A 21,104-nucleotide genomic window follows, 5' to 3' on the forward strand; every position below is an offset into this window, starting at 1 on the left:
GGTTTTTCCAGCCTGTGCAGTCACGAGGGCCCAGGCTAAGGAATACGGAGAGGATCTGGCAAACGTCTTCTTCTTCGCAGATTGACCAATCAGTTCTGAAGCTACCGAGTCAGATTGGTCATCAGCGTGCAGCCAGCCTCAGCACCACAGCTATGGAGCTGCCGGCCACGAGAGAGGAGTTCATCAAGGCCCAGCAAAATGATGAAACCCTGCAAAACTGCTCATCCTCTGTCCTTAGTGTTGAGCAGGTAAAGGGACAGAAAGTGGTCTACTTCATGGATCGTGGGCTACTCGTTCGCTGTTGGAGACGGGATGCCTCGGGTGATGGGGACTGGAGGACAGCCTACCAAGTCGTGGTCCCAACGGCGTACCAACCTCAGGTACTTTCTCTTGCCCATGATAACCTGTGGGCTGGGGATCACAAAGACATATGATAAGATCCTTAGGCATTTTTTCTGGCCTGGACTGAAAGCCGATGTGGTGCGCCATTGCCGCGCCTGCCATGTGTGTCACGTAACTGGGAAGCCCAACCAAGTGGTTCCTCCAGCCCCACTCTGTCCTATACCCGTGATGGGGGAGCCATTTGAGAGAGTGATGGTCCACTGTGTGGGATCTCTGCCAAAAACCAAATCTGGCAACCAGTTTTTGTTAACTATCATGTGTGCTTCCACTAGGTTCCCTGAGGCCATTCCTTTGCGGAGGGTCACTGCTCCAGTCATCAGTAAGGCACTTGTGAAGTTCTTCTCAGTGTTTGGCCTTCCTACGGTGGTCCAGACTGATCAGGGGACTGACTTCATGTCCCGTGTGTTTGCTCAGGTACTGAAATCTTTGGGCATTAAGCATATAACTTCCAGTCCCTATCATCCTGAAAGCCAAGGGGCATTAGAAAGGTTTCACCAGACCACGAAGACAATGCTCAAGAAATGCTGCTTTGAGAGCCAGAAGGACTGGGATGATGCTGTGCCATTTGTTCTGTTTGCGGCTCGGGAAGCTGTACAAGAGTCACTGGGATTCAGACCTGCTGAGTTGGTGTTCGGGCATGAAGTCCGTGGTCCCTTGAAGCTCTTAAAGGAGCATTTTCTTCTTCCAAGGGGTGGGGAAGGTTGCGGCATTCCAGAGTATGTTCTGAGACTCAGAGAACGTCTTCAGACAGCCTGCACCTTAGCCAACAGCTCACTCACCTCTTCACAGAAGAAGATGAAAAGACGCTACGACCAAAAAGCAGTACCACCCTCATTTCAGCCTGGCGATAGAGTTTTAATCCTCTCCCCTGTCCCTGGTTCTGCCTTGTCTGCCAAGTTTTCAGGTCCCTATGTCGTGGAGAAGAAGGTGAATGACACCAACTTCATCATTCAAACTCCGGACCGCAGGCGCAGAAATAGGTTGTGTCATGTGAACATGATGAAACCTTACTACTCGCCTGGGAAGGATGGGGGAAGCGACCCAGTTTCAACTACAAGTGATGTGGGCTTGCCGGTATCATCAGTTGACAGTGAGCTGCCCTGAAGAAGATGGGTTAGTTATGCGTGGTGCTACACCCCCAGGGGTCCGGCTAAAGAATTCGGAGTTTCTTTCTGATTTGTCTCACTTTTTGTCCCACCTCTCAATTGACCATAGTAATGATATTAGAGAGCTGATATCCGATTTCCCCAGTTTGTTTAATGACATTCCTACTCAGACTACTGCCATTACACACGACATTGTCTTGACTAATTCAAGACCTATTAAGCAACGTGCCTATCAAGTAAGTCCTCCAAAGAGGGAGTGCATGAGGAAGGAGGTGGACTACCTTTTGCAACATGGGTTCGCTGTGTCCAGCTCCAGTCCGTGGAGTTCACCTTGTTTGCTGGATAAGAAGTCAGATGGCAGCCCAAGGTTCTGCACAGACTTCCGAAAGGTGAACTCTGTCACAGTCCCTGATCCACATCCCTTGCCACTTATTGATGACTGCATTGATGAGATTGGTCCAGCTCGGTACGTCAGCAAACTGGATCTACTGAAAGGCTACTGGCAAGTTCCATTGACCCCTCGGGCATCTGAGATCTCGGCATTTGTGACACAAGACAGCTTCCCTCAGTATACTGTTATGCCTTTTGGTCTCTGCAACGCCCCTGCTACCTTTCAGAGGCTCCTGAACAAGGTCCTGGGTGATGTTCCACACTGCAAAGCCTATTTGGATTACATCGTTGTGTACTCGGATGACTGGACGTCTCACATGGCCACATTGAGGAATGTTTTTGCACGTCTGGCAGGTGCTTCGCTAACCCTTAACCTTCCTAAATGTGAGTTTGGAAGAGGTTCTGTCTTGTACCTTGGTCAGCAGGTTGGCGGAGGACAGGTGCGCCCTGCGGATCTGAAGATTGCAGCCATTACTGCGTTTCCTGCCCCAACAACCAGGCGGGACTTGCGCCGATTTCTTGGTATGGCTGGATTCTACCGTAGGTTCTGCAAGAATTTTTCCATCGTGGCAGGCTCATTGACTGCACTAACCAGTCCTCAAAAGCCATTTGCTTGGTCCAGGGAGTGCCAACAGTCCTTTGAGGATCTCAAGAGTCTCCTCAGCTGTAACCCCATCATGTCTGCTCCCAATTTTTCATTGCCATTTAAGTTGGAAGTAGATGCCAGTGCTGTCGGGGCTGGAGCCGTCCTTCTACAAGAGGATCCCCAAGGTGTCGACCATCCTGTAGTCTACTTCTCAAGGAAGTTCGACAAACATCAGCTCCGGTACTCGACAATCGAAAAGGAGACGCTTGCACTGTTGTATGCTCTGCAACATTTTGAGGTCTATCTTGCCTCTAGCGCAAAGCCTATAAAGGTTTTTAGAGACCATAACCCTCTTTATTATTAAAGAGAGTGAAACCCACTTTAAAGGCTCTCCCCCATTTCATGGGGGGGGGGTCGCTCTGGCTCAGTGTTGGACAGGAAGAGTTTGTGGAGGGCAGGTGGGACTAGGTAAGGACGGGGTACCCCATACATTGCCGCACGTAGATTTTCTGATTGTTATTTACACTAGGTTATGGGCTGTGGCCACCGTTGTGTTTTTGATGTTTTAAGATGCCCTGTTTTTTGACTTTTGTTTTGGCACAGACCCGTTTGTTCCACCTCTCCCTCCACTCCTGCCCATCAGTGAGCACTACAATTCAGATTTATATGTGGGCCTATATGCAGATAGTTTGGGGTTTAATTAAAGGTAGAAATCTGAAGAACTCTTGATCTGTCAGTAACACACTTGAAACACGTGAATCACTAAATGTGCAGAGGATTTCAAATATCAGATACAATGATGCCAAACATACACAGACCAAAGATAACTGAAAGAAACTAGAATGCAGAAGGCTTAACTGGTGTAAAGAAAGCCCAGAATGTGAATAAAGTGGATGAAAGTAGAAAGTGACCTCCTGAATGTTACAGATGTCTTAAAACAGGTAGGTAAGGAGTACAAGTTTCTGGGGCTGTGTTACTGCCCCCCAAACTGATGCTAAATAAGAAAGTAAATGAAAAACTGTAGAACAATTAATAGCAATAAAGCAAATATACTCAACACTTACCACTGTGTGTTATCATGAAAAATGCAATACACACTACCGTAAATGCTAAAAAATAAAAAAGTCATTCAAGTCAAAGGCAAAACACATCAGTAAGCAAGCAAAGGTGGGCATTTGGTGCATTAAGTGAATCTATCTATTGATCTTGAAATCAGCCTTTAATGAATTAAAACCAAGTCTGTCCAAAGTGATGGTCTTACTGCTTCTGGGCACCACAACATACCAGCAGGAGGTAAAACAGGGTAGTGTTTAAGATTATTTCATGTTCTACAGAGAAACTACCACACTTAAGTTAAAACCTTATGCTCAACCTCAGTGCCAGACAGAATTTCCTGCATTTCATTTTCCTGTATTTTATTACATTGAATTCAAGAGTTTCCACCTGAATTCCCTGCCTAGCACAACACATAAATAAATCTACTCTGTATAGAGCTTTGAATGGTCTTCACTGCACTGAGGCAGTAGTAACTCAGTTTGCAGGGGACTGAGCTGGGAGTTTGAGTCCTAGCATTGGACCAAGACAATTACAAAGTGCACTAGTAGCATGCAAAGTGCTGGGAGTATTCCAGAGCAGGTACCAAATGCAAAGATGCTTAGAGTGCCTGTTGAGGCCAGCTTACTCACAATGACAGCTCACATGCACACCTGTTCTTTGCTTCAGGCCCTATGTACTTGAATGACATTGACCACACACACATAGTCTTTTGCTTTTGGTGCCAAAATCTCATTTTGTCCACAACGTCTTATGTTTTACCTGTGGCTGATAAAAGAAAAAAATGACTGATTAAAACAAAGAAGCAAAATAAATCAATGAAATATATCCTTCATCAGATCAACTCTGCATGTAAAAAACATGCAAAATTCTTTGGGGATTGACTGACTTGCTCTAATGTTGTGGTGTAATTTTAGTTCAGAAGGTCATAATGTGTTTTGATGTGTGTTTATCTCTTTGGTCTCAGAAGGTTTAATGGACAACAAGTTACAGTCCTAATTATTAAACACAAGAGAAGTAATTAGGAGTCCCCCTGACAAACTCACGTAGGTTCACTGTAACCGTTGTCAGAGTGGACATCATTATTGGTACTTCCCTGAAGGACATCTGAGGAAAACAACAGGTCTCAGGGGCTGGTCTGGTTCCATCCACCTAATGATGAGTCAGTACGTACGGGACAGTGGACACGGGCCTCATGAGACCACATCCTGAACAAATTTTTGTGTAATTACAGTAAGGGCAATCTGAAAGAAAAACATGAATACATTGCAGTGGTGTGTTTTCATGACACAGACATTCACCAACAGCTCACCTGTGTTTCTTCCATCTTCACATGTTCAAGGATGACAAATGCTCTACCCTGTCTTAACAGATTTCCTTGCTATTGTTTTCTTCTTGATGAAAAAGGAAAGAAATATTTTTAAAAAAATGTGTTTGCACATGCTGTCTATCCTTCATTAAATTTGCCACATTTAATTGAGGAAAACATACATATTGAGAAGAGAATCTTGTGTAGGAATACATTTGTTTTGCCATATTTGGCAGTAAAAGAGTCATGAAATAACCTGTTTGTAGTCCTAACCTGTAAACCCTGGAATATAGGGTTCTGACAGTATTCACTGCCAGCGCTAAGTGCTAACGTAACCACCTAGAAATAGGTTAGATAGAAAGTGAGGCCATCTTTTCATTTGTTAATGTGCTTTGGTTGGGTCAAATTTTTCAGTTTGGAACAGAGATCAGAGTACAGCTGCTGTTCTCATACCTCCGCAGACAGGTTCCGATCCCGGACGAGCCCCCATATATCATGGCCACTTGGCTCAGAATGACCACAACATAAAAGGGGAGACCACACACGTTTTAAAGATTTTAACAAAATGGGATTTATTAAATAACTAAAGTGCAAAGTCAATGCTGAAGGTGAACTGAAGAATATAATGCAGTATCAGCAAGGGGAAAGTGTAAGGTGCAAAAAGGTCTAACGAGATTCCAAACAAAGGGGGTAAGCCAACGAGGCTTTAGCAATGAGACTGGCACTCTCAAGTTGACGCGTTCGGCAGGTTTTCCAATTGCACACAGCCGCAGCTGACCCTCGCTCTGATCAGCCCGACCTCCGTCTCCCTCCTTCACACCAGATCAGAACAGTGGTTTTAAGCCATCGCCTGGCTCATCAGGTCAACGAGCCACACCTGGAGTGGTGGCCACCCAACAGCTCCAGACAGCTCCATCTGCAGGCCATACACAACACAGGACCAAGCGCAGCCAAAAACACCATTTCCAAATATTGACCCAGACGTGAGGCTACCTAGTGGGCCGTCACACAAGAAATACAGAATACCATCTCTGATTGTACAGCACCTCCAACACCAGATGCCACTCCTGTTAGACAACAGAAGTTCAGAAAAACGTTAGCTGGTCTGACAAGTCTTGGTTTCAGCTGTGACATTCACATTGTAGGATCAGAATTTGGCTTCACCAACATGAAAGCATGTAATGATGTTGGGGTTATTTTCTTAGCATGCTTTGGGCACCTTAGTACCAATTGAGCATCAAATAAAACCATGAGTTTTTCAAGTATTGCGACGGACCACACTAATCCCTTTATGACCAGTGTGTCCATCTTCTGATTGCTACTTTTAGCAGGTCAATGCACAATGTCCAAATCTAATCTCAACTCCAAATGATTTCTGGAACATGACAATGACAATGTACTCCAATAGCCCTGACAGTTCTTTCTCCAGGGGCCGTGGTGGAGCCACTTGACTGCAGGTGCTGCTGGTGACAGTCACACCTGCGGCCAATTGTTAATGAACTGGCTATTTAGGCCCTGTTGTCATTGTTGTGGTAAATGTTGGGTCTGTCTGCATTTGGGTCCTGGTTAGACTAACCCCTAACAAATTGGTGACTCTATCATGCTGACGTGCTAATATAGGTCAAAATCTATGAAGAACTTTTAAAAACATATTGTTGAAAGTATGCAATAAAGAATTAAGAAAAACCTAAAGACAAAGGCGGTACAACCTTTTGCCTTCAACCAGTAAGTGAATTTTATGAAAAGCTCAACAACTGAAAACATGTCATCTGGCAATTCTGAAGCAGGTGATTGAAGGCAGGACTGAGGGATGGAGCGAAGGAAGGAGGAGTCAAACCGAGAGAGGGACTGACCAAATGCTGAACAGAATCTATTTTAATGAAAGTTCATCACTGATATCAAGAAACTATATAAAGAAATAAAGAAACAGCAGAGAGAGAACAGCTTTTCTGACATGAGGCTGAATACAGAGAGAGAGCTGAGAGCACTTATCAACATAATTCAGTTGTGAGGATGGTAACATGATTAACTTACATGTTGTGATGGATAACGCTTCAGAAGTGATGATATTTACTCTGTCTGGATTCAATGGCATTGTAAATTACAGATTTACTTTATTTGCTATCACTTTTGTTTGCTACTGTGTGATTGTTCAGGTAAATGTGACCCTCATTGTGGCAATTATCGTGGATAAAAGTCTTCATGAACCCATGTATATCTTTCTCTGCAACCTCTGCATAAACTCACTTTATGGGACAGCAGCATTTTACCCCAAATTTCTGATAGATATTCTGTCGACCTCTCATGTCATCTCTTATGCAGGATGTCTTGTGCAGAGTTTTGCAGTCAACTCCTCTGCTTGTGCTGATTTTTCTCTTTTAGTGCTGATGGCCTATGATAGATATGTGGCTATATGTCGACCTCTGGTGTATCACTCTGTGATGAATCCTCAGAGAGTTTCTGCTCTTGTGTTTGCTGCTTGGATTCTCCCTTTGGGCCAGATATTCATAACCACAACATCAACATCAACTCTCACGTTATGTGGCTCACATTTAGTAAGAATGTATTGTATTAACTATGTCATACGTAGATTAGAATGTACTATGTCAATAACAACTGCATTCTTTTCAGTTTTTATTATTACGTTTTATTTTTGCCATTTTCTCCTTGTTACTTACTCTTATTTCTATATCATGAGAACATGCCTAACAGGTAAAGAAGAAAGGATGAAATTTCTGCAAACGTGTTTGCCACATTTAATGTCTTTCATAATCGTGGCCATGTGCTTACTTTTTGATGTGTTGCATGTCAGACTTCGGTCAGAAAAAATGTCTGAGAGTGCCCAAAATTTTATTGCAATACAGTTTCTGCTCTTTCCTCCTCTAATCAATCCTTTAATCTATGGTTTAAAACTGACCAAAGTTAGAAACAGAATTGAAAGATTTCTGTGCAGGAAGAGTTGAGAGTTTTAAAGAACGTTATCAAGTGGTCTGCGACAAAACAAACGTAGGTCTGAAAACATGATCTGCCTGAATTGGTTTTATTCATAAGTTCTTGTTCAAACTTTTACATGCCAAGCCAGACCATACTGGGGCGGTTTGCTTCACCACCAAGGTTTCTTTGAGGTTTTACAATTTATCACAGATTGTTGTCTGTCACTGTTGCAAAGAAATATAATTCATGCCCAATTTAATGTAATTTCAATGTCAGCAAACATTTTCCCCACTTTTTAAATCAAATTGTGAGTGCAACTAAAATGTAAAGGCTGCAAATTTAGTCCTGTCTTCTGGCTTGTTCATAAAATGAAATGAAGAAAAAACAAAAACTTTGATACTCAGTTTTATTACTTAAACCTTCCCATATAGTTAATTATCACTTCTAACTGTTGCATGAGCAGTCTAGTTTTTAGAGGATTTTCATTGTACTTTGACTTATCTGTACCACAGGCTCTTTCGTCAGCTCAACACTGCTAATCTATAAATTCTCGGGTGGCTTATGCTCACAAATAGAAAGCTAAAATTTACACAATGCATTACTGATACAACATGGACAATGGTTTTAAAAAAAAATAAACAAGCCATTTATACAAAAAAAATTCCAACACTACAGGTTGTTGGTCCTTGAAGTTTGGTTACGATCAGTTAAATGAAATTAATTGAAACAAGGTTTTAGGTTTGTTTTCAATGTCTCTGTAAAATCTTGTGATCAGTCATCCCATCACATTGCATACCGTATTTTCACGACCATAAGGTGCACTGTATTAAAAGGCGCAGTCTCAGTTACGGGTGCTATTTCTGTATTTAAAACATACATAAGGCGCACCGTATTATTAGGCGCATGCTTAAACATACACTAAAAAATGACAACGGAAGTAAAACAGTGAGTTTCGACACATTTATTGAACAAAATATTCATTCTTCTGCCACAAAACCATCAAAGTTTTCATCTTCTGTATCTGAATTAAACAGCTGCACTATTTCAATGTCCAACATCCCAAATTCCTCTTCTTATCATCTGAATCGGACTCCCCGACCGGTTCCGGTTCAGCATTGATTTTGTGAAAGCTCTTCCAATACATGAAGACGGTATCATAGCCCATGCGTCTACAATCCACCCGCATATGGTGGCATAAGTTGCCCGCCGCTGCCTCATAGTCTTTGTGAAGGAGTGTTAGCCTTCCGTCATCCACCGCTCTGTCCGTTTCCGTGGCAGCCGAGACCCATGGTGAACGACGACTTCTCGTGCCCTGTTGTGCGTATCGCCACCGTGCTGGTCCCTTTTTCTCCACTTTGTGGGTCAAAGGGATGTTAAAAGTCAGAGGGATATGTTGTCCTCGCGCGTATGGAGAGATGCCGCCTCCTCATAAAGGGAAAACACTAAGATTGCTCGATTGCCATTTTCAGCCGCATATTCGATGGCCTGCAGTTTAAAGTAAGCCTCATTCATACGCGTCTCGCTTGACCGGCGCCATTTTAGGGGATCCTTACGCGGAGGTGTGCCGCTAATCGATTGGCGGAGCGTTTACCGTCGTGCACCCACCAAAGACGCACAGCAGATTTTGGAACTCAGTCCACACACAAGGCGCTCCATATTATAAGGCGCACCGTTTTGAGAAAATCTCAGTGTTTTAGGTGCGCCTTATAGTCTTGAAAATACGGTACTTCTCGCAGTCTCAGAAAGCCACACTGTATCTGCAAGGACCCATCCTAAAAAGAACACTTGCTCTTTGAACTGCTGCCTTGGCGCAAAAGTTTTAGGTCAAGCAAAAACAAACAGGCAATAAAGGAGTTTCTGTGCCAGAAACATAATTATACTCTACTCTGAGAAGACTTGAAGATATTCTCATGATGAAACTAACATGAGAATTCATGTAAAAACTGGCTGTGAATGCAGAATGTTTGGCCTGTGCTGTTTTCCTATTTTAGTTTTTAACCTTTTAGAAAACTGCTATTTTGATTGTATTTTATAATTATAGTCATGTACTTTAATGATTTCACTTTCAAATTTTGTTGGATCCGGAAAACGACAATAAAGGAATTCTGATTCTGAATGAGCAAATGACCAAATCCCCAAATGCTCAGATAGGGTCTAGCGATGAGCTGACGACTTGTCCACCCTGCCTTTGCTCATTTGCTGCTAGGATAGGCTTCAGCATGCTCCCTTCGACCCCACAAGGGAAATAGCATCAAGAAAAAAGTACAGTGACATCATGTCTGTGTTGTGTATTGATCTATATTACTATCACAGTGGGAGTTAAAAAGTTTTACTTCTTTTATACTGATGTTGAGACACAACAGAAACAATGTTGTTGTCTGTTTCTTTACATTTCGACAGGGAATTGATCTCTGGAGCTCTAATACATTCTGATTGGAGTTTAGCAGTGCTGAACAAACAATAAAAGCAGTTTTGCTACCTGTCCAGAGCAGGTAAGGACAAGGTGTTTAAACGACATTAATGTTTTTGACTGAGACGCACAAAATGACGAACAAAACTAATATATTTTACTTATCGGGATTAAACGACCTAATGACAAACAGAGGCCTTATTTTCACCTTCATCTTTTTGTGTTACAGTTTGATTTGGATTGTAAATGGAGCTCTTATCTTGGTCATTATACTGGAGGAAAAACTTCATGAACCCATGTACATATTTCTGTGTAATTTGTGCATTAATAGTCTCTATGGGACAGCAGCTTTTTACCCCAAGTTCTTATATGATTTAGTGACTAACAACCATACCATATCTTATGCTGGTTGCATTTTACAAGTTTTTGTTATATACTCATATGCTTCAACTGATTTCTCAATTCTGGCCCTCATGGCTTATGACAGATATTTGGCTATATGTCGCCCGCTGGAGTATCACTCTGTAATGACTAAACATAAGGTTGTTTTGTTGGTGTGTTTCTCAAGACTGGTGCCTTGGCTTTGTCAGACCATTGTGACGATAATGACCTCTCTACTGCAATTATGTGACTCCCACATCGACAAACTCTATTGCTCAAACTGGTCAATTGTTAAGCTTTCTTGCAATTCAATAACGGCAAACAATATTGTAGGATACATTGTCATTTTATTCTATTTCTGCCATGATGTTTTCATTATGTGCTCGTACGTGCCATTGTTAAAATCTGCTGTGAAATCAAGAGACGGGAGGAAAAAGTTTACGCAGACATGCGTGCCACATTTGTTCTGCCTGCTTAACGTAACAGTTGCTCTGCTGTTTGACCTCATGTATGCCAGGTACGGATCACCCTCTCTGTCAGCAGGTGTAAAGAATTTCATGGCTCTGCAGTTTCTCTTGTTTCCACCAATTCTGAACCCTCTTATATATGGACTCAAACTGACGCAAGTTCGCAACAGACTTTTAAATGTGTTTAAAGGTAAAGGCTAATGCTCAAAAAAATCATCACAGTGTTCACTGTTAGAAATGGTTTCTTTCCAGTTGGTTGTGTACTGAAAGGTTTAAAGGTCCTTAAACATCTTTTGCTTGTCTTTAAGTGGCTACATACAAAGAACATGTTTCATATTGTGAGATTTTCAGCCATCTAGTTGTGATAATGCAGAACATGTCAGAGAATGGCATGTTAATGTCAACCAATTTCTGACAATGGTTTATTAAAAATCTCCCACATGACCTTTAAAGCTCACTGTTACTTGTTAAATGTGTATTATGCATTCATCTCCTTACCTAACCTGAGTCAGATGATTAGGCTTTTTGGCACTTCATTTTCAGCCAAACTATTCACGTGTAAAGTATTATTCCACCCATGCATAAACACACACTAAGACTTCCCTCTTTTGAAAATAGTGGGAAATAACGTCTATCATGTTTCTCATTTCCAGCTGTTAAAAGACCAACATTTCTGTGTTCTCAGAGGAACAGTGGTCTTGTCAGACAATGCTACAGACCATCAAACTAAAAGGAGTAAACAGGAAATTAGTGAAGTAAAAGATTGATAAAAATTGGATACATTTTTAAAAGCATCAGAACATTCATTAAAAAAGATGGTAAAACTATAAATAGCCCAGTCCACAAATCTCTGTTGATGTGTGGGTACTGACAGTTCCACTCAAGGTCAAGATACAATTAGAAGCCCTGAAGAAAGTGCTTAACTTTCAACCATGTGTCTGCTTAAAACATTAAATTATATAAAGGTATTATATATGTAAATTATATAAGTATAAAAACATATGTATTTGTAGAATATAACATTAAATCCTGCTTAAATCTAGCTGTTACCACTGCAATTGTTACACTGAACTTAGGGTTAAAAACATTATCAACCAGATTACAAAGTCATACAGTTAAATTAGTAGCCTCATGTTAAACAGTAACAAAGATAGACATTACTTCTCAGTCTTGACAAGTGGTGTTTTTTTTGTCCTGAGCTTTGAGCCAATAGCATTCTTTCTTTAGTATGGCATATAAGGGCCAGGCTAATCCTCCCCACTCTCCAGGAGAACTGCAGATTTGCATGATCACGTAGAAGAGCGAAGACTTCAGGATGCCCAATAGATCCAGCATAGTTGTATTTTCACTCTCGGGGTTTAATGCAACAGTCAAATACAGAAATACTCTTTTTGCTCTCACTTTTCTCTGTTATTTTCTGATTATAGTGGTAAACATATGTTTGATTTTAACCATTATAATAGAAAAAAAGCTCCATGAACCAATGTACATTTTTTTGGGCTCTTTGTGCTTTAATGGGCTTTATGGAGCAACTGGATTTTATCCCAAATTCCTCTCTGACCTTTTGTCTGATGATCATCTAATATCACGTGTGGGGTGTTTTGTGCAAATCTATGTTATATACTCCAATGCTAAAATAGACTACTCTATTCTCGTTGTTATGGCTTATGACAGATACGTGGCTATATGTCGGCCGCTGGAGTATCACTGTGTGATGTCAAAGCAAAATATTGTGCTGTTACTGGGATTGTCCTGGCTCGTGCCTCTATGTTGTGAGACACTTGTCATAAGTCTGTCATCTTCTCTGGAGTTATGCGGCTCCCACATAGATAAGCTCTACTGTGAGAACTGGGCTGTTGTTAAACTTGCTTGTGGTGCCACGACAGCAAATGACATTGTTGGAATGGTCCTCATCGTTTTTTACTTCTGTCATGCTCTTCTCATTGCGTCCTCCTACGTACAGCTTGTAAAGGCAACATTAAAATCCACAGAGGGCAGGAAAAAGTTTATGCAAACCTGTTTACCACATCTATGTTGTCTATTCAATGTGACAGCATCTTTGCTTTTTGATCTAATGTATTCCAGGTATGGATCTGTGTCACTGCCCCAGCATTTAAGGAATTTTATGGCGATACAATTCCTCATAATAACGCCGGTGTTAAACCCTATTATTTATGGACTGAAGCTTACTAATATTAGAAACACAATGAGAGGTTATATATGTCGGTGATGGGGTTATATAGCAGGAATGCATCCTCAAGTTACAGTATCAGAGTTAAACTGTAGAGGTTATTGGCAGAAAATCCAATATCTTAGCTGTTTTTTGAATATAGACATGGATGTGTTTTTACTGTGGTTGAATATTAACCCATGCATAATGAAAAGAATTGCAAAGAAGGTGATAATTTGTATATCCACAACCTATCCACCTAGAAAATAACAGTTAGTATGTTTTTGTCAACGGGACATTCAAGTGGTCAGTGGTCCTAAAGAGTAAGAAAGATGATATGTGATAAACAGCCACATCTATTTCTGGAAGCTGCAGTGCCCATCAGTGAGCACTACAATTCAGATTTATATGTGGGCCTATATGCAGACAGTTTGGGGTTTAATTAAAGGTAGAAATCTGAAGAACTCTTGATCTGTCAGTAACACACTTGAAACACGTGAATCACTAAATGTGCAGAGGATTTCAAATATCAGATACAATGATGCCAAACATACACAGACCAAAGATAACTGAAAGAAACTGTAGAATGCAGAAGGCTTAACTGGTGTAAAGAAAGCCCAGAATGTGAATAAAGTAGATGAAAGTAGAAAGTGACCTTTGACCTCCTGAATGTTACAGATGTCTTAAAACAGGTAGGTAAGGAGTACAAGTTTCTGGGGCTGTGTTACTGCCCCCCAAACTGATGCTAAATAAGAAAGTAAATGAAAAACTGTAGAACAATTGACTTCAAATTCTTTAGGAAAATCTAAAATTACCAAAAGCTTTACAGGACAGCAGAGGACTGGGAAAATTTCCAACGGGAAAATTAACACACTCAAATACAACAGAGTGCAAATTGCCTTGACAAGGTGAAACATTATATTAAAACTATCAGGTCTGTCAATAAATATACAGTGTAAGTAATCACAAAGGAATAAAGCAAATATACTCAACACTTACCACTGTGTGTTATAATGAAAAATGCAATACACACTACCGTAAATGCTAAAAAATAAAGAAGTCATTCAAGTCAAAGGCAAAACACATCAGTAAGCAAGCAAAGGTGGGCATTTGGTGCATTAAGTGAATCTATCTATTGATATTGAAATCAGCCTTTAATGAATTAAAACCAAGTCCGTCCAAAGTGGTGGTCTTACTGCTTTTGGGCACCACAACATACCAGCAGGAGGTAAAACAGGGTAGTGTTTAAGATTATCTCATGTTCTACAGAGAAACTACCACACTTAAGTTAAAACCTTATGCTCAACCTCAGTGCCAGACAGAATTTCCTGCATTTCATTTATCTGTATTTTATTACATTGAATTCAAGAGTTTCCACCTGAATTCCCTGCCTAGCACAACACATAAATAAATCTACTCTGTATAGAGCTTTGAATGGTCTTCACTGCACTGAGGCAGTCGTAACTCAGTTTGCAGGGGACTGAGCTGGGAGTTTGAGTCCTAGCATTGGACCAAGACAATTACAAAGTGCACTAGTAGCATGCAAAGTGCTGGGAGTATTCCAGAGCAGGTACCAAATGCAAAGATGCTTAGAGTGCCTGTTGAGGCCAGCTTACTCACAATGACAGCTCACATGCACACCTGTTCTTTGCTTCAGGCCCTATGTACTTGAATGACATTGACCACACACACATAGTCTTTTGCTTTTGGTGCCAAAATCTCATTTTGTCCACAACGTCTTATGTTTTACCTGTGGCTGATAAAAGAAAAAAATGACTGATTAAAACAAAGAAGCAAAATAAATCAATGAAATATATCCTTCATCAGATCAACTCTGCATGTAAAAAACATGCAAAATTCTTTGGGGATTGACTGACTTGCTCTAATGTTGTGGTGTAATTTTAGTTCAGAAGGTCATAATGTGTTTTGATGTGTGTTTATCTCTTTGGTCTCAGAAGGTTTAATGGACAACAAGTTACAGTCCTAATTATTAAACACAAGAGAAGTAATTAGGAGTCCCCCTGACAAACTCACGTAGGTTTACTGTAACCGTTGTCAGAGTGGACATCATTATTGGTACTTCCCTGAAGGACATCTGAGGAAAACAACAGGTCTCAGGGGCTGGTCTGGTTCCATCCACCTAATGATGAGTCAGTACGTACGGGACAGTGGACACGGGCCTCATGAGATCACATCCTGAACAAATCTTTGTGTAATTACAGTAAGGGCAATCTGAAAGAAAAACATGAATACATTGCAGTGGTGTGTTTTCATGACAGACATTCACCAACAGCTCACCTGTGTTTCTTCCATCTTCACATGTTCAAGGATGACAAATGCTCTACCCTGTCTTAACAGATTTCCTTGCTATTGTTTAAGGAGGAACTTGATTTCTTCTTGATGAAAAAGGAAAGAAATATTTAAAAAAAATGTGTTTGCACATGCTGTCTATCCTTCATTAAATTTGCCATATTTAATTGAGGAAAACATACATATTGAGAAGAGAATCTTGTGTAGGAATACATTTGTTTTGCCATATTTGGCAGTAAAAGAGTCAGGGTCCTGTTTGTAGTCCTAACCTGTAAACCCTGGAATATAGGGTTCTGACAGTTTTCACTGCCAGCGCTAAGTGCTAACGTAACCAGGTAGAAAGAGGTTAGATAGAAAGTGAATATTCGCTGGATGGCGCCAAAATAAAAGTCAGAGGCCATGTGAGGCCATCTTTTCATTTGTTAATGTGCTTTGGTTGGGACAAATTTTTCAGTTTGGAACAGAGATCAGAGTATAGCTGCTGTTCTCATACCTCAGCAAAGAACCTTATATAAATTATTTAAAGAAATACCACTTGATTACAAATGTTGTATGCAGCTTGCTCCTCCTGTATTGGCTATCTGATTATCAAATGTCACTTCCATTGTCTTGAAAAAGTTATGGATTTTGCCATTACTTGCCATTTTTTCAGAACCTCCTCTCAAGGGAGCCTGAAACTAACAGGAAGAAACAACTGTGTGCCTCTAGGTCAGTTGTCCCCAACCACCGGGCCGCGGACCGGTACTGGTCTGTGGATCAGTTGGTACTGGGCCGCAAAACAAATAATTAAATATTTCCGTTTTATGCATTATCTGAGTCTGAATGATCTTTTGTTTTGAAAAACATTTTGGGAAATGACCGGATTCTCTTGGTTACGTCTTAAGCGCCAAAACTGAACCCACAAGCGAGCAAAATGAGTAAGAAACAGACGTCTTAAAAAAAATAAATTGTGAACCCTAGTTTAAAAGACAAGCCCGTGGAGTATTTTGAAAGGAAAAAAAAAAACAGGAACACGATGGGCAGAAGAAGGGCCACCACATCAGTAAATGTGAACGCACTGAGAGCATCGTAACTTGTGGTCCAATATTCTGGATTAAAGTCATGGCAGAATACCCTGAAATCGCCACCACAGCACTGAAAACACGCTTGCCATTTCCAACATTCTATCTGTGTGAAGCGGGATTTTCTGCAGTGACAGCAACTAAAACAAAATAATGGAGAAGACTGGGCATAAGCAACACATTTCGGGTGTCATTGTCTCCCATCACTCCCAGATAGGACTGTCTCGTTGCAGAGAAACAAGCGCAGGACTCCCATTGATTTGTCGTTATGGTGAGTTAAAATTTTCAGAGACTAAATGTCCAGGGAGTTCCTGCCCTTCTTTCAAGAACTTTGGATGGGGAGGGTATCCGTATTGCATTAGACATTTGTCTATCAGATTCTCCTGGGGCCAAATGTTGGACGAGATAAAAGACAGGTAGTTCTACGTAGAACATTTATTCATTGGTTGACCTGAACCTCAACCACCGACGAATCATAGTTGGGAATCATTTTCTAAACAGGCTCTGAAAAACGCATTCAGAATATGGGAAATGAAACTGTCCTTTACTTTAACCTGACCATGTTCATCATGATTGGAAATGTTCGTTATTTAGCCTTTGCCTTTTGTCTCTTGACCTATGCATTAATTGTATTCTCAAATGTCACTATGATATGGATTATAACACAGGAGAGAAGCCTGCATGAGCCCATGTATATTTTCATTGCATTTCTATCAGTCAACTCTCTATACGGTTCTGCTGGTTTCTTCCCCAGGTTTCTCATGGATCTTTTGTCTGATGTTCATTTAATCTCATATGCAGCTTGTTATTCACAGATTTATGTGATATACACATACGCCACTTATGAAGTGACCATCCTGAGCATCATGGCGTACGACAGATGCATCGCTGTGTGCCAGCCACTACACTACAGCAGAAAGCTGACACCCAAAACTGTGTGTGCGTTGTCGGTTTTTGCCTGGGTTTTTCCTGCTTTTAACCTGTCAGTAACAATTATTATGCTAGTCAGAATTCCTCTCTGTGGTAATAATGTGCAGAAGGTTTACTGTGCCAGCTGGAACATTGTAAAATTATCATGTTTTTCTAATTTTAACAATAATACAGTTGCTATGATGTGGGTTGTGCTTTTAATGACCGTTTCCTCTGGATTTATATTGTACACTTATGCCAGAATTGTGATCGCATGCTGGAGAAAGACATTGAATGTTCGGGGAAAGGTTGTGCAGAGCTGCCTTCCACATCTTATTTCTTTTATGGTTTATATAATCACGTCGTTTAGTGATACGGTGTTGAGTCGTCAAAATGTGGAGGAGATCAATCCGTTCCTGGCTGTAATTCTGTCTATAGGATTTGTCATCATTCCACCAGCACTGAATCCTTTTATCTACGGTCTGAAGTTACCAGAGATCAGAAGACAGATCATCAGGATCTTGCGCTTGAAACACTGAAATAAAATCAGCCCCAGTAAGACATTTTGACAGGAAATAAACGAGGAATTTGAGGCAGACAGAAAAGGATCGCTTTTAAAGTGAACTATGAATAATTCACTGAGATTGTGAATTATATTTTATATTCTAAAAATACTGTAACCCAACATCTTTAGTCATCCTGCAAACTGCCATTTACAGGAACTTTTACAGGGTCTATCCTCAGTCACTGATCCAGGGTAGGTACTTACATTGGCCCTGAGAAAGTCCTGGGTTGAGACTTAAGGTTTGCTAAGTGCTGATTGACTAAACCGAGAACAGGCTGTGATGTGGAACCAGGCAGAAGAGGAGAATTATCTAAGCAAACACATCCACCACCATTTTTGACGTGCACAAACCAGAAACACGGCAACATCCTACATTGTTTTGTATTTTATAAGTTTCACAACACGTGCTATTTACTTATATATTTTAACACAGATGCAGCTTGCAGCGCCAGATTGGAACAAAAAACATACCCTGCAGACAAACCTCTGTAGCTGCTTGTTTCACAGAGGTGAAGGAAATCATATTCTCTTAATATATTACACCGCCTCAGCTCCTTTCATATTTATCTTCTTCCTCATTGTTTTCATTTTTTTTATTATTTCTTATTTGTCCTGGTGACGTCACAATCGAAACTCATTATGATGCCGAGGGGCACTACCCTGTAGTGGAGAAACAACCATGGAGAGGACCAAGTGAGAAGGGTTCCTGTGAAGTTCCTGCTTCCAATTTTTAAACCCTCCTGTTGTTCCACTTCCCTTGTGCCCCTTTCTGAGCACATTTACCGGTAAATACCAAATTGTATGCATCTTTCCTCCATTAGAATGTATTTTTCAACACAGGTCTAGTAGATAAATCAGCAAATCGGTAATATCAGCAAACCCAATAATGCGACAAAACCAAGGCAGCCTATCCCAGCTTTGTGAGAGAGGGTGTTACATCCTGACTCACCCAACCCGACTCTAGCAGCAGCATATTTTAATTAATATGTGTGTTCTATATATTCTGTCCTCTACCTGTCCTCCCCCTTCTCCTTTCTTTCTACCCAGCCGGCCATCAGCAGGAGGTTTCCCCTATATGAGCCTGGTCCTGCTCATGGTTTCTTCCTGTTAAAGGGGAGTTTTTCCATGCCACTGTTGCTTGTTTGGGGTCAGGCCCTGGGATTCTGTAAAGCACCAAGAAACAATTTTGATTGTAGCAGACACTATATAAATAAAGATTGATTGATTGATTGGTTGATTGATTAATTGACAAGCATCTGCTAATCACAGGGCTAATATAGAGAGAAAGAAAACATTTACACTCACATTAACTCCTATGGGCAATTTAGACCAGTTCAACAACTGTCATCCCATGTAAGTGCATTAAACATCATCAAACTATGCAATTTCTAAATTTAATGATGGATCTGGCAGTTTGGGGGTGGCAGTTTAATCGAACTGATTATATGTGTTTTTAACATCCTTCCTTTATCCATGCTTTCAGTTACCTTATGCACCATCGGTTGTACAACTGCTGGTTTATTACTTCTTGGACTTTTTTTATTTTGAACATGAATACAAAGATAGAAATGCAGTTGTAACTTAATGGAGCTAAGAGAACTACTTTCCCATCATATTATTTTTTTAGAAAAGTGAAGTTGTCATGTACCTACCCCCCACCCACAAAATGAAAACAAAAATCATATACCTTAATGCAAAATTATTAGGGGTGTGGCCTAAAGCTCCTAGCTCCACCCTCTGCAGGTGACCTAATCTCAAACCACACGATGATGATGATAATAATAATCTTCCACCACCTACAGTTGTTGTCTTGATCAACACACCTGACAACCATTCACTGTAAGTTTGGTGAATTCAATGAAGTGATCGGTATGCTCGTGATCTGTGTTCCAGTAATTATGCTTCTGCTGCTTACGCTGATCTAGGCACGGTTTTTCACAACAGCAGTAAGAGATAGAAGACAAGAGAAATCCTGAATTTTCCTCTGTTTTTTGGATGGAAAACAACTCAGCGTCTTTTCACTTCAACCTCACGATGTTCGTGAACATTGGGCACTACCGATACCTGGCCTTTGTTTTCTGCCTACTGCTCTACAGCTTCATGATCTCTGCTAACTTTGTCATAATCTTGGTGGTATCACGAGAGAGAACTCTGCATGAGCCAATGTACATATTCATAGCTCTTCTATCGGTCAACTCTCTGTACGGTTCCACCGGCTTCTTTCCCAGATTCCTCATGGACCTTCTTCTTGATACTCACTTTATGTCACGTAGTGCATGTTTCACTCAGATTTACATTTTCTACACATATATTTCATTTGAAATGACCATTCTAGGTATTATTGCTTATGACAGACATGTTGCTATTTGTAATCCTTTACATTACCACAGAAAGATGACACATAAAACTGTTGTGCTGCTGGCATCCTCAGCTTGTCTCATTCCAGTTTTTACTATAGCAGTTGGCCTGTATCTGTCCGTCAGGCTTCCATTATGTGGCAATGAGATTAAAAGGGTATTTTGTGGCAACTGGAACGTGGTAAAATTGTCATGTGTTTCCACTATTGTAAACAATATTTATGGCATGTTTGTGACAATATTGACAATTATTTTCCCACTTTTGTATGTTCTGTACACCTATATACAGATTGTGGCTACTTGTTGGAAAGGTTCTGCAGGATTTAACCAAAGAGTGTTTCAGAGCTGTGTCCCCCACATTATTTCATTTGTCATTAATTCTCTAACAGTTTTTTGTGATATAGCCCTGAGCCGCAATAATATCGAGGAGATAAATCCATTTTTGGCTGTCATTTTTTCACTGGAGTTTGTTGTGATTCCACCAGTTTTAAACCCTCTTGTGTATGGGCTGAAGTTAGAACAGATTAGAAGAGAAATATTAAGACTGTTCACAAGGCATAACATAATTATTTAAACTGAATTTCATGATTTTGGGCATCATCTAATATATATATACATATAAACAAAATTCTACTGTAAAGCAAAATCTGATTATAAAGTAAATGTATGATCAAACTACTGATATTTGATACTA

The 21,104-nt window shown here is 40.6% G+C and overlaps 5 protein-coding genes across 5 annotated transcripts; all 5 read left to right on the forward strand.

Annotated features, from left to right (window-relative positions):
* The first annotated feature begins 6,883 nt into the window (after positions 1–6,883).
* Positions 6,884–7,809, forward strand: LOC115252581 (olfactory receptor 5AN1). The gene has a single exon (XM_029847931.1). It carries the CDS (start codon positions 6,889–6,891, stop codon positions 7,807–7,809), a length of 921 nt encoding a protein of 306 aa, XP_029703791.1. The 5' UTR covers positions 6,884–6,888.
* A 2,458-nt stretch (positions 7,810–10,267) lies between these two features.
* Positions 10,268–11,239, forward strand: LOC101072443 (olfactory receptor 11H6-like). The gene has a single exon (XM_029847941.1). It carries the CDS (start codon positions 10,301–10,303, stop codon positions 11,237–11,239), a length of 939 nt encoding a protein of 312 aa, XP_029703801.1. The 5' UTR covers positions 10,268–10,300.
* A 1,114-nt stretch (positions 11,240–12,353) lies between these two features.
* On the forward strand, positions 12,354–13,307 carry LOC115250681 (olfactory receptor 4E1-like). Its single transcript, XM_029840336.1, has one exon. It carries the CDS (start codon positions 12,354–12,356, stop codon positions 13,266–13,268), a length of 915 nt encoding a protein of 304 aa, XP_029696196.1. The 3' UTR covers positions 13,269–13,307.
* Positions 13,308–17,067: 3,760 nt separating this feature from the next.
* LOC101076327 (olfactory receptor 51E1) lies at positions 17,068–18,102 on the forward strand. The gene has a single exon (XM_003979299.2). It carries the CDS (start codon positions 17,104–17,106, stop codon positions 18,025–18,027), a length of 924 nt encoding a protein of 307 aa, XP_003979348.2. The 5' UTR covers positions 17,068–17,103; the 3' UTR covers positions 18,028–18,102.
* Positions 18,103–19,880: 1,778 nt separating this feature from the next.
* LOC101076555 (olfactory receptor 52E4) lies at positions 19,881–20,984 on the forward strand. The gene has a single exon (XM_003979300.3). It carries the CDS (start codon positions 20,049–20,051, stop codon positions 20,982–20,984), a length of 936 nt encoding a protein of 311 aa, XP_003979349.2. The 5' UTR covers positions 19,881–20,048.
* Positions 20,985–21,104: the final 120 nt, after the last annotated feature.

Source organism: Takifugu rubripes, chromosome 1 (assembly GCF_901000725.2).
Source record: "Takifugu rubripes chromosome 1, fTakRub1.2, whole genome shotgun sequence".
NCBI classification, from domain to species: Eukaryota; Metazoa; Chordata; class Actinopteri; order Tetraodontiformes; family Tetraodontidae; genus Takifugu; species Takifugu rubripes.

Excerpts from the sequence above, each read along its gene's own strand:
- LOC115252581 (XM_029847931.1), top strand. The coding sequence starts at position 6,889 with ATGGATAACGCTTCAGAAGTGATGATATTTACTCTGTCTGGATTCAAT.
- LOC101072443 (XM_029847941.1), top strand. The coding sequence starts at position 10,301 with ATGTTTTTGACTGAGACGCACAAAATGACGAACAAAACTAATATATTT.
- LOC115250681 (XM_029840336.1), top strand. The coding sequence starts at position 12,354 with ATGCCCAATAGATCCAGCATAGTTGTATTTTCACTCTCGGGGTTTAAT.
- LOC101076327 (XM_003979299.2), top strand. The coding sequence starts at position 17,104 with ATGGGAAATGAAACTGTCCTTTACTTTAACCTGACCATGTTCATCATG.
- LOC101076555 (XM_003979300.3), top strand. The coding sequence starts at position 20,049 with ATGGAAAACAACTCAGCGTCTTTTCACTTCAACCTCACGATGTTCGTG.